This window comes from Abramis brama, assembly GCF_963993115.1.
Source record: "Abramis brama genome assembly, chromosome: 13".
In the NCBI taxonomy this organism is placed as follows: domain Eukaryota; kingdom Metazoa; phylum Chordata; class Actinopteri; order Cypriniformes; family Leuciscidae; genus Abramis; species Abramis brama.
The window spans coordinates 28,150,572-28,164,266 of record NC_139975.1 but is presented as its reverse complement, the minus strand read 5'-3'; the positions used below and the strand labels follow the sequence as shown (position 1 = coordinate 28,164,266).

The following is a 13,695-nucleotide window of genomic DNA, read 5'->3' as shown; positions in this document are numbered from 1 at the left end:
TTTTTACAGTTTTTGTTGTTGTTGTTGTTGTTTTTAAAATAAGTACCTATAAGAGAGTATGCAATAGTTGGACACAGCCTATGTGTATTGTGTGGCATACTGTATCCCACAATACAATGCACTCGACATTCCTTTTCTAGTGTGACAATTAAACCAGAAGTAATCTTTTTTTACTTATTATTTGATGGTTCTACCAAAAGATATGTTTATTACACAAAAGTGAGGTAAAAATGCAAAATAATGTTATATTTCAGACTGAATGTGGCTTGTGGAATTAAATACATAACATGTAATACTAATATTTTCAATGTTTTTTGTAGAACAATTGTTATTGTTATAGTAGGCAGTTTACATAGTCCCTTGAGAAAAAGAAGTACTCTCGTTCATTTGTTACTGTGGCAAGCAGTGCAGGGCTGAGAGCCGTGGGAACGGAATGAGTCCTACAGTCCTATAGCTCGTTCTGGGTCGACATTCGACACTAATATTAGGCCGCTTTGATTTATATGCTGTTTAATGTTGATGATCGCGTTATTTTACATATGCATGTGATCACATATGAGATCGCCTGTTCCTGCATTTTTTTAGCCTGTATTTTGATCTGGAGATTCAGTCCTCTTTCAGAAGATCATTCCGTCAATGTCGGGGAAGCGTTTTCTCAGGATTTTTGTCGGGGAAAGAGTTAAGAAACATAGTCATGGTAATTAGATTACATGTAGTGTTATTTATTTATTTATCCTTTATTTATCCAGGAAGGTCCCATTGAGATTCAAAGAGTCCTGGCCAAGATGCTCGTACTAAAATTTCACTCAAAATTTCACATAAACATATAACACAAAACAAATTCTAAACAGTCAAATAATTGATGAAGTATTTAAAAGAATTTAATGATACAGAAAAACATGGTAGTAGTATTAGTATGTACATAGTATTTTTTTGTTGTACATTTTTGCTAGTTGTAAGCTTGAAAACATGTTCATTATACATGTTAAGCAGTCTTGAGGTTTGTGATGAAAGCAATAGAGGTGTAAGGAAATGTGTTAATATAGTGAAGAAAGAGAGACATTTTCAAAAACATGCCACGCACAAAAGAGCAGATTGAAAAAAAAAGAAATGAAACTTGTCATTCAGCAACCACAAAAAGAAATAACATCATCAGGGCAGTATGTTAGCAAACACGAAACAAGCACCACATCAAACACACCGACACATGCAGCGAATCACCAGACTGACACACAAACATGGTAGCACCAGCCAGAATAAAAGCAGTGACATCAGGCTCTAATTACAGTGTTATTCTATCTGAAACACTCTGAAATGTAAAGCATAAAGCCCGTATTTTCAAAGTTGGAAATAAAAGTGACGTTGAGTTATTTGCACTGAGCCAGGGTAAATGGAGGGGAATATTTAGATGTAATGCCTGTCAAGAGACAAATATGTTACCAACAGGAACATTAGGAAACTATGTGTCAGACGCCTAAATCATTTAATCCCCCAAAGCTTGACACAAACACATGAAACCACACGATGAGCCTCATATTTCATACCGCATACTATAAATCAAATACTCCACTTGGATGACAGGTAGAAAATCATTCCATGAAAAGAATATTTGTCAATGAATATCCTCTTTACACATCAATAAACATCACTAACAAAAACACACCATGGTATTCCAAGCTAATTTTGCATATGCACCAAGATAGTCGTCACCTTTCTTTATAGCGCTTCATACAATACATATGCTTTGAAAAGCAGCTTAAAGTGATGACAGGAAAAAGATGCAGTTCAGTGTTGATTTAGATCAACAAATATTAAATTTAACACAAATAACTGAAAAATACAAATAATAAGATAACACTTTACAATAAGGTTCATTAGTTAACATTAGTTATTGTATTAATTAACAAGAACTAATAATGAGCATTTGTTACAGTATTTATTACTCTTTGTTAATGTTAGTTAATAAAAATACAGCTGCTCATTGTTTGTTCATGTTAGTTGCATTAACTAATGTTAACAAATACAACCTTTGATTTCAATAATGTATTAGTAAATGTTTAAATTAATATTAACTAAGATTTAAAAATGCTTTATTCTTAGTCCATGTTAACTAATGTTAACTAATGAACCTTATTGTAAAGTGTTACCATAAATAATTATAATTATGATCCATCCATTATCCAAACCGCTAGAGGTGCAGGGGTGCAAGATAATAATAATAATAATAATAATAATAATAATAACACACAAGAAATGATCAGTAACTCCAATAATTATTAGTAATTGATACAGTTCTCTATCTTATTAGTACTACTAGGTATTCATTTATCTCTGTTAGGGTTTTCATACTCCATCAGAACATGGCAGGTGACAGATGCATGCGAATGGGGAGCGATTATGATCACTCGGCCTGTCGTGATCTGCCCCGACTGGTAATTCACCGTCTCCTGTGTATCTTGAGTGCGAGCGTGTCCAATATTACGTCTGTTTTGTCAAGACATCCAGCTTTCTAAGAGGGGCGAGGTGTGAACAGACAGTATTGTACATGTGAAATGTGCCTGAACTCTGGGGCTTCAGAGGGATTTCGGGTAATTTCCTGTCCCGGGTCCAGCGAGAGTGAAATTCAGCCCTCGGGTAGGCTGTCATTGTGTCATGCAGCCTGAGAAAAATATAAATCAGACTTCCTTTGTACAGCCCCAGGGTGTACAAATGAGTTGTGCTGCTTCAGTGAGATAAAGAAAACAGTTCGAGAGTTGGCATAAGTGATTGTCCAACTTTAAAACAGAGAGAGTCTTTGTGCTTTCAGCTGGAATGAATTGATTCATGCTTGACACTTCTGACCCCAACATCTTGAAACACTTTACCCAAAGCAGGTATAATTTATTGATTTTTATTGCTCTTTTGCATTTGAAATGAAGTTATGTTTAATTTGTTTTACATAATCGTCAGAGTAAACACAGAAGCAATTTTCTTTTCAAGCTTTTGCTATTGCTAAATTAAAGTTTGTAAAGAAACTAATCTATAAAAAGATGTCAAAATGTTTAGATTAAACTTTGATTCTGTGCACACTGTAAGAAATATATGTGTGTTAACAGTTTTGTAACTGTATATTTGTTTAGAAATTGCCCATAGAAGGTGTTTTTTCTTGTGCTCTGCTTTGACAGCTTTTGGCGGCCATAATTGTAAGCAGCACAAAATCCAGCTGTTCAATAAGTCATTTTATGGAGAACTTATGTAACTAATGTAACAAAATGGCTGTTTTATTGCCATTATTAGTATTTCGAAATTATGTTTTGTCTGGGTTGGTCATGTAAAATACGATTTGCAAATATTTGTCGCTAACATAGCTCATGTTCACTATATATATCACTATTAAAGTTTGAACAAAAATAGGCCTATTTGAATGAAATGAAGACCATTTTTCTTTTTCTTTTCTTTTTTTTATAGCTGTTCTGAGGTAATCAACCTTATTATCAACACAGTCATGAATCGGTCCCACATCATCGACTACTCATTCTTTACCACAGCTGTGATTAATGATAATGTAATTTTACAAGTACGGACAATGCGAGCGGACGCGACCCGCAGTTCAGTAAGTAATTACAGGAAGTAAGTTAAATGATGAGGATGCCCTTGGATGGTCGAATTTAATCCAAACAATATGTCACAACACCTGCGGAACACAATGACGGCACTTCCTCCGCCGCTTATCTGAATCCTCTGGTTACTTTTAAGGTGCTAAAGAGGATTTTATCCGTGTGAATGTCTATAAGGAACTTCCTGTTGAATTGTCGGCGTGGCTCACCTTGAATGATAAGCATCTGTGTTATAGTTTGAGGTATTTTGGATGTCTGCTGTGGCTTCAGAAAAACATGAACAGGTAAGGGTTGTAAAAACACAGCGCTTGTGTGTTTTAACACACTTGCACAGATGTCCCACATGTGAATAGCTTTGATGACCCTGATTTCTTCCCGGGCTTTCATGATGTCAGCGGGACTGTAGAAAGAATCCGTTCCTCTAAGGCAGCTTGGCAGGATGTGTAAAGAAAGGCCGAAAGACAACACCGAGATTAAGCTGCTTTTGTCATGGTTCTGTTGCGGACTTTAAAGGCTTTGGCTCTGGTCCCATCTTGCAGACACTTTTTTTTATTTTTATTCCCTCCTTTCGCTCTCTGCATCTTTTTCTTTTTGTACGCAAGGTAAACATCTCAGGAAAGCCACTGGCAACCAGTTTTCAGAGGGGGGTGTTTTTTATTTTCGCTCTTTCAATTGGCGTCTTTGTTGTCTTTCGGGCCATTATGACTGTTTGAAAAAAGGAGGAAAGCAAACAGAGGGTTCATTCTTTGAAAGGAGCAGCCAGGTATTCCCAGGTGTTGGATTTATAGACACTCACGCTTTCTGTGTCTCACTGAAGACGCTCACTCGTCGCTACATGAAGAAATAGAGCAGAAAGAAGCGGATGAGAGGACCGGTAGTGCTTTGAAAGCTGTTTGGTGCTGTAGCTTCCTGATTACACCATGAACTTAAGTATACAAAATACTAATGCACTAAATTGATCTAATACAGTGGCTGTGGGAGGGCCAGTAAAATTGACATCTTTCTCTCTTCTGACTGCAGTTATCAATCTCTCTCTCTCTCATTTGAAAGTTGAGCAAATGGGACTACAAAAAATAGGAGACTGGGTATTAAAATGAACACCTTTTGTTTGAGCAACGGTAACTCATTGGTTGTTTGTGCTATGTCTCTCAGAATACACTAGCTGGGGACAGACGTAACAGTGAGAGGAAATCTGCTGAAATAGGATCCACACAATCTAAATTTATGCAAGAATGCTATTGAAGAACAAAGAATAATCAGTTTTGACTAAAGTGAACAATTTAAAGTAACAAAATCACATTTTATTTAGCACAAAAACAATTGCCATGTGTGTTTGTATTCCTGACACATAACATTTCAGTCACTAGCTATGTTGCCCATACACCTATTTTATGTGCATTTTAGGATATCACATAAAAAACGCTGGATGGAAACAATGAGATGCGCATAAATTCAAAAAATGTGCACAAAAAAGAAAAATCGTGCTCAATTGATAATGTGCTTATCTGATAAGAAGATACACACATAAACTATGATGGAAACATATATACCACACAAATCACTCAATGCGCAACAAAAAAATTATTTTGTCTTAACAGGGGATGTGATTTATAACTGGAATCAACATGAGGGGTTGGTTGTAACATTTTTATTGAACTGTTAGAACTATCGCCACCCCAAACAGCCATAACTTAGCTAACTGTTTTAGCATGTTTGAAGTTAGCATGAATGCAAAGCATCAAATTAAACTAGAGAAATAGCTACTTTACATTATGCAAGTCAAATAACTGTATCTAATGATTGCTAGGCAAACAATGGTCTTAATAATTTTTTTTCCTTTCTTTCCTGAAAATCAGTTTTTTGGTCATACAATCTACAATGTTGCTCACAGTCACATGCCACTTCTCCTGTGAGCTCAGAAAGGTGATGCGAGTGTATGATATTGATGACATCACCACAGCTCTTTTCTGACTTGTCAAACTGACAGTGTTACAACACTCTTCGGTCTCCCCCTATTTCATGTATTCTCTCATTCACCGCCATAGAATTTTACCCAACTATGACGACTTCCGCTTCCGAGAAACCTGAAAATGTGAAAAGGGTCAATTATGGTGAAAATTGGAGCAATGGTCTAGGAGTTAGAAAAAGTTGTTTTTTGGAAAATTCTAATGGCGGAAAAAATGTATATCTATAGATATATGGAACTTTATGGAAAAAACGTCATAGAGTGCAATCAAATCGTTTTGAGCCAAGGAATCAAAGGAAAAGTTTGTTTCTAGCCCAACGGTTCAAAAGTTATTTGCATAAACATGAGTGCAAATTTGTACAGTTGGTGGTGCTAGAGGGATTGAGTTAGAGACTCCAAAACTGCTAGCGTAACAGTTCAGACTTTCCTGAAAGCGGTTCTATTGGCTTCCATAGACTTCCATGGTAGAAGAAGAAGAAGAAGAAGAAGAAGAAGAAGAAGAAGAAGAAGAAGAAGAAGAAGAAGAAGAAGAAGAAGAAGAAGAAGAAGAAGAAGAAGAAGAAGAAGAAGAAGAAGAAGAAGAAGAAGAAGAAGAAGAAGAAGAAGAAGAAGAAGAAGAAGAAGAAGAAGAAGAAGAAGAAGAAGAAGAAGAAGAAGAAGAAGAAGAAGAAGAAGAAGAAGAAGAAGAAGAAGAAGAAGAAGAAGAAGAAGAAGAAGAAGAAGAAGGTCAATGCTTGGCCCCTAATTTAATTTACAAAATATCTCGATTTTAAATCAAATCTGTTTTTTAAATTTTCTATTCATCAGAGAATCTGGGGAGAAACATATCATGGTTTCCACAAAAATATTAACCTATATTAACTAATTTCAACATTGATAATCAGAAATTCAGCATATTAGAATGATTTCTGAAGGATCGTGTGACTGAAGACTGTTTTGAATAAATTTTTAATGGAGTAATGATGCTGAAAATTAAGCTTTGATCACAGGAATAAACTACATTTTAAAATATAATAGAAAAGTTACTTTGAATTCAAATATTTTACAATATTGCTGTTCTTACTTGATTAAACAAATTTGGTGACATTTCTATTAAAAAACATGTAAAAATATTACTGACCCAAAGTTTTGAATGGTAGTGTAAGTAGTTACACCATTAAAGAGTATCTGCTACAGTATTTATATGATTTATTTCACATGACTTTCATATTACACTTTGAATTATAAATACAGTCTGAAGAAATATCTCGAAGAAATCTTGTATAAGCAGTTTAAAAAATAATCTCATACATTTTGTACTAATTGTAATATAAATTAATATAGTTCATAAGAAAATTGGAAAATAGTTATTTATGAGGTTATAATAATATTTTGCCACTTCAAACAGTGGGTATACAATTAGACAAATTGTATGGAATTCCAAATAAAAGATTGTTAAAGGCTTTCATTGACAGAAAATGACACACTCAACACATTTTCATACCTGGTGAACAAGAGCTTTATCATTTTATGATAATGATAAAATTATTTTTAATGTTTCAATGTGACAAACATATATTTTTTTTAACTTAAAAACAGGCCAGAATGTACAAGATTGTCCATACAGAGATAACTAATTACGACCGTTGTGTTATTTTTTTCAACAGCGCATATAAATATTCAACACTTGATATATGCTACATAGCTTACACTGCAGCTAAGGGAACACAATGCTATGTTTACTCGTTTTTGGTTTAAAACATCTAGATTACGCCCAATTCAAAGCATCAAGTCATTGCTAACAAATAAATTAACTATTTTAGAATCACTTTCCTCTTTTGTTCACTTTGTTAAAATAACAGGGGCAATGAATTTCAAAGTTTTTTCTGTCAGATGTCTGGGTTAAGTGCATTCCTGTATTCCCGTAGTCCTTTCAGCATTTTCCCATTACCATGAACATCACGGTAAACACATGCACGGTCAATGCACAATACGTCTGAGCTTTAGTCATTGGTTTGTTTGTAAAACTCTGACTCACTTCTGTAAATATTAAAAGGGCAGACATTACATGAGCAGTCAAAGGCATTTTACACAGTATTCATTATAGTGGTCAAGCTTATGATAATACAACTTCCCTCCCACACACACACACGAAAAACAAGGCCATAGAGCAACTATGGGATTGCGGTACCTCAGGTTATTCAGAGCAGGCCCTGAAAAGAAAAGTATAAAGTTAATGAAAAACACAAGGAACCCCCTTGCCAGAACGTACATTGGCAAAATCTCTTTGTATCTTTAGTTACGGTATAACCATAGCTCATTAATATTCTCTTTTTCCATTAAAGATACAAAACTAGATTGACTGAACCTACACTATTTCTTAAAGTCGAAACAAGGTAGACCATACCTGCAAAAACATCAACATACTGTACGCTCTCATGCATTCAATCGGATGTAACTAAATACACTGTAACTGGATCTGCAAACAATTTTCTTATGCATGCATACGAACGTTTCACTGAGATTTGGTGCTAATCCAAAAAAAAAAAAAAAAAAAAAAAAATCCTTTTGGCCCCATCCACAAGATTAGTCAATGGACGTATGAAAAAATCGTACTAAAATATTGTAGCGTTTCACAGTTTGAAAACAGATATGTATTGAAGACACAATACATTTGAGTGTGTTTGTTCCCATACAAATCTGCAAAAGTGTTTGCTCTGCCAGCAGTGTTTTTTGTGAAACGTTTCTCCATTTCAAAACATTTCAAAACCATATCACCATTTTTTTCGTTAGCCTTGCCCACTGTTCATAAAGGGACTGGTTAGACTGCAACAACACGGCTCCATTGTCTTTCTATTCTTTCGAATTTGAGCAGAAATGTTTGTTTGAGGCAGTGGCTTATCACGCTGCTGTATGTTGGGTCCTGTTGGAGACTGAAGAAATATGTGAAGAAAAACCAAGCATGACGGCCTCGGTACATGCTAACATTGGTAGTGGATGTGTTGGTGCTGGTGAATTTTGCCGTCCACGTGCGAGTGGGTGTGTGTGTGAACGTCTGAGTAGATCTTTGGATAGACTTTGGGAGCAGCTTGGGCCAGCAGAAGCTGTTGTTGCTGTTGCTGAGCCAAATACTCCTCGTAGGTGACGGAGCCGATGCAGTCTTTATCAGCGGCTGCGAGCGCCCGGTCTCTCGGGGCCGGCCGGGGGCCGTTGGGTAAGGACTGGGCTGAGATTATGGCTCCTGAGGAACAGTGCTTTCTGGACTGGCAGAACCAGAGCAGGACGGTACCCAGAATAAACACCACTCCTGCAGGGATGCCGATGATGACGGGCCAGGGAAGACTGGGAGGCAGAACCGACGGGATTGGAGAGAATGGCGGCTTTGGGTCTGGATGAAGACAGAGACGTAAAAACCACAATGTAAACAACAACAAAACTGACAGTAGAATTCAAATATAGACCACATTCACAAGTATCAGTGGCCCTGTTTACACCTGGTACTAAGAAGCACTTTCATCAATCTGATCACAGGGCCAGTGTCACATGATCATGATGACATGGTTGAATGACTTTACATGAGGACGAGTATCAGAAGAGACATTTAGGCTAGAAACATACTTAAATCAATTCAGAAATTGCCATGGTACTGTATGACTCCATGAGCAAGAGCACATCAACACTGAATCAATATTTAGCACTTTGCCATGGCCAAAGAGTATGCGAAGGTTAACCAATCATAACACACATAATTTACTAATGTATATTAGGAATGTAAATCAAGTAAAACATTTAACCCTCTGGTGCTCCTCAGTATGAAAAAATATATATATATATTTTTTAGAATTGTTTACATCGGAATGGTACGAAACTTGGTAAAGGTTTTGGCACTTGCAATGTGAACACACACACACAAAATCATGGACATGATTCGTAAAGGTTAAATGGTCCTTAAAAAAATAGTCACACTTGTGCTCTTCGTGGTCAAAATTGGCCGCATATATATTTCATATAAAATTGAAAATATTCTTTTTGTGCATTTTTTATAACAATAAACTAACTTTTTTTTAAAGTTCACTTTTTCACTTCAGCAATAATCTGCCAAGTGTCGTCTTTGAAATACAGTGTAAATATAATTTAGTACCATAAAATCCCCTAAAAATACAAAATATTAAATACAAAACATTATCGAACTAAAATATAATACATTCATTTCATTGAAATAATAATAATAATAAAAAATGGGTCATTTTTGTATGACATGTGAAGATCATCAGAGGGTTAAACTAAGTAATTGCACAGGATTATGTAACTTATCACAATGAATCAAACCAAACATTAACATTTTTAATAAAATTAATGATGAATCAGAATAAAGTATATTTTTTAATAATATTTTCAATATTATTATTAATAATAATAATAATAATATTCAACAATATGCATTAATATAAATCCACTAAATAATGAAAACTATATATATATAGCAAGGATTAAAATGATCAAAAGTTACAGTAAAGAACTTTAAAACAATAACAAAAGATTTCTAATCTAATCTAATCTAATCTAATCTAATCTAATCTAATCTAATTAAAATAAATGTTGTTCTAAATGAGATGTTCTCTATTAATCAAAGAATCCTAAATATGAAGCTGCACAACTGTTTTCAATAATAAAAAATGTTCCATAAGCAGCAAATCAGCATATTAGAATGATTTCTGAAGGATCATGTGACACTGAAGACCGGAGTAATGATCACAGGAATAACTATATTAAAACAGAAAACTGTTATTTAAAATTGTAATATTTTACAATATTACTGTTTTTACTTTATGATCAAATAAATGATGCCTTGGCGAGAGTAAGAGACTTAAAAAAATAATAATTACAGAATGTTTTTTTTTTTTTTTCATGCTGGTTTTGCAACTGTATTTAGTAGTAAAAACTAGCATGAATAATTAGCTTGACTAATATTGTAAGTGGACTACCGTGAAAAATTCAAATGCTGCAGAAGTGAGAGATGTGTCTGAGAGAAGGAAACTGACCAGGCAGCACAGTAAGGAAGGCACTGCGGAAGCTGTAGCCCATGGTATTGGCCCCCAGGCAGATGTACATGCCAGCGTCCTCCTCTTTGGCTCGAGTGATAAGAAGCTTGTTCAAATAGGATCCGTCTGGTCGTGACCACACTTCACCCGTGGGCAACACAACGAAGCGATGGTCTCCGACCTCAATAGTGGAGTTGTACTTGCTCTCACCGCCTGGTTCGACCCTCTTCAACCATTGGATGACCGGCTTCACGTCACTGCGTACTTTGCATTGGAAGGACGTGGTGCCACCATAGTCTACTGTAGTATTTACTGGATGAGTGCCCGTCAAGATGGGCTTGGAATTTGTGCGCTCTATAATGAAATAAGGAAGATTTTATTTTCTAATTAGTATTTAACACAATTGTGGGGTTCAGATTGGTCTTTCTATTTTCTGTTCTAAAAATAGTTTTATGCTATTTCGAGTAAGGAAAAAAAAATTCACATATGACTCTACCGAGAGCAAGATTGATAAACTTCCCACTGTTAGGATGTGGTTGTAAAGTCAGCAGACATAGCCGCAAATTAATCTGGAGCAAACAGCAATTGAACTGGATAAAATCTTTCTTTTCAGTCTTTACCAAACCAAACTAACCACTTTTTAACCACAATTTTAAACTCACTCAGATTCCACTCAGATTCATCTATTTTAGTATTTGTGAGGCCATAATAGATAGAATATAATATAGAATTCAAATTTTAATAATAATAATGAAAAAATGCTTAAATATCATGCATTACTAATGATAAAGCCATTAATTTATTGAGACAGTTTGGCTGGTGCTGCTAATAAAGAATGCTACTCTTGTTTACTAGCAATGATTAGATCAAATCTTCCCAACACCAAACTCTTGCCAAGACAGCTGTTAAACCCCCCTGAACAGCATCCAGATACGAGAGAAGTAATGTTAAACTGTTGCTGCATGTTCATTCTTTCAGTCTACACTATGTAAGTGAGTCATCAAAAGCTCCATCAAATTCCAGGAGAACATCACAGAGACGAGGTGAATGACTCACGGATGACTTCCACTTTATAGGTGGCGTTGATCTCCCCAGCGCGGTTGGACACGTGACAGGTGTATTTGCCGCTGTGTTCAGGCGTGAGGTTCTTCAGGCTGAGAGTCCACTTCTTCTTGCGGCCCTCGCCCACCTCTCCGGGCGTCAGAGGCCTGCTGTCCTTCAGCCAGATGATGTCGGGTCTGGGGTTCCCGCTCGCGGTGCACTTCAGCCTTACTGAGCTCCCCACTGGACGCGCAATCACGCGCTTTCTCATTTTGGCTGGCTGCGTGAAGCGGGGCCGCACTACAAAGAAAGAAAAAAGAAAAAAATGACAAAATTTCTTTGACAAAGAAAAAAAATAAAAGATAAGGATAGACAGCACCTTTCGTTTTTGGACTAGATCTACTGTACTTAAAACCTGAATGAAACAGGTTTCTATCAGTTTTGTCAGGTTTATAGCCAACTTTAGTAAGAAGTTTAGTTATGAATTTCTCAAAGCTTGTCAAAAGCATGTCATTTTTAACTTCAAAACTGAAAAAATAAGAAATGATTAAGATTTTAAGAATTTATAAGAAAATCTTTTATTTTTTATATAAGACTATAAACTATTTACAATGGTATTTTTACAGTACATTATGATATGGTATTCAAATAGAATTTAGCAACAGCATGTGTAATGCCTTTTATGCTTAATTAAAAAAAGCAATTTTAATGTAATACAGTAAGAAATACTAAAGAGAATCTAAAAAGAATTTTCATTAATAATAATAATAGTTGCAAATACTCAAATTATCTGGAAACATTGCAGTAATGAGAATTTGGGGGAATAAAAACAGTCACAAGGCAAAAAATCTTAAAGGAGTAGTTCACTTTAAAATTAAAATTCTGTCATCATTCTGGACCCCATTGACTTCCATAGTATTTTTTTTTTCCTTCTATGGAAGTCAATGGGGTCCATCAAATGTCTGGTTACCGACATTCCTCAAAATATCTTCTTTTGTGTTCAGCAGAAGAAAGAAATTCATACACGTTTGAAACAACTTGAGTGTGAGTAAATGATGACAATTTAAATTTTGAAGCGAATTATTCCTTTAATATCCATCTTTATGTTCTTTCGATTTTTTGGGGGGTAAAAAATATTACCCATTCTTATGACATTTTTCCAATTTTGATTTTGGAAATCTGATACCTAAATAAAAAAATTATAATTTATGAATACTGCTTTTCCACACTTAAGAGCTTAAATAAATAAAGGGAGAAAGGTGGAATACTGATTTATCATCAGAATTTACACAACACCGCTAACATTACAAAGAAAATAAAGCAGAAAAGAGCAGGCATGAAGTTCTTATGTGGACAAATTTACTAAGCAATGCACCACACCATGAATGCAATCAGACAAAGCAAACAGCAGCTCCTCTGTAGTTTCACTCTATAGTTCCCTGCTGACTGTTACTGTTCACAGTAGACTCTGAACAAACACCACAAAAGCAAATACAATAGTGAACTAAGCATCTCCCGCTAGCAGCCATCAAAACTGCTACGCTCCACAGTACAAAAACAAGCAGGTCAGGCCCTCTTTGAACACTGCCGAGTTTAGCGCTGCTCCAATATCAAATCAGATGCCGGCCGTCAGAGGGGAATGGAATGCTTCCCCCCTCACACTTCACATAAATAGCCTGCTCTTTGGCTCGTCAAATGCAATTACCAAAGCAAACACTGGGCTCCAGAGGTAGGAGTGTCTGACTTGTGACCTATAATGCAGCCTGAATCATAATCATACACTGTTCAGTCGTTGGCCAGAGGAGAACTGGCCTTCCGACTGAGCCTGGTTTCTCCCATGGGTTTTTTCTCCATTTTATCACCTGATGGAGTTTGTGTTCCTTGCCACTGTCGTTAGTTCCACTGCCACTGTTAGTTGGGGACACTTAATATTCAACATTATTATTGATCTGCCTGCACTGACACCGTTGTATGAGAACTTAACTGAGCTGAACGATGACATCACTGTTTTCTCCAGAGCGGCTATAACTAAATTAATAACTTCTTTCCAACGGAAATTAACCATCACTGG

General features: G+C 35.8%; 1 protein-coding gene across 1 annotated transcript in view; it reads right to left on the bottom strand.

The window, feature by feature from the left end:
• Positions 1 to 6,727: 6,727 nt before the first annotated feature.
• Positions 6,728 to 13,695, bottom strand: part of fgfrl1a (fibroblast growth factor receptor like 1a) — a 65,669-nt gene continuing 58,701 nt past the window's right edge. The window contains exons 5-7 of the mRNA XM_084132810.1: positions 11,640 to 11,924; positions 10,584 to 10,937; positions 6,728 to 8,929 (exon numbers count right to left, since the gene is read on the bottom strand). Coding sequence (XP_083988936.1) covers positions 8,523 to 8,929; positions 10,584 to 10,937; positions 11,640 to 11,924 — 1,046 coding nt within the window. The 3' untranslated portion in view covers positions 6,728 to 8,522. The remainder of the gene's footprint in view (positions 8,930 to 10,583; positions 10,938 to 11,639; positions 11,925 to 13,695) is intronic.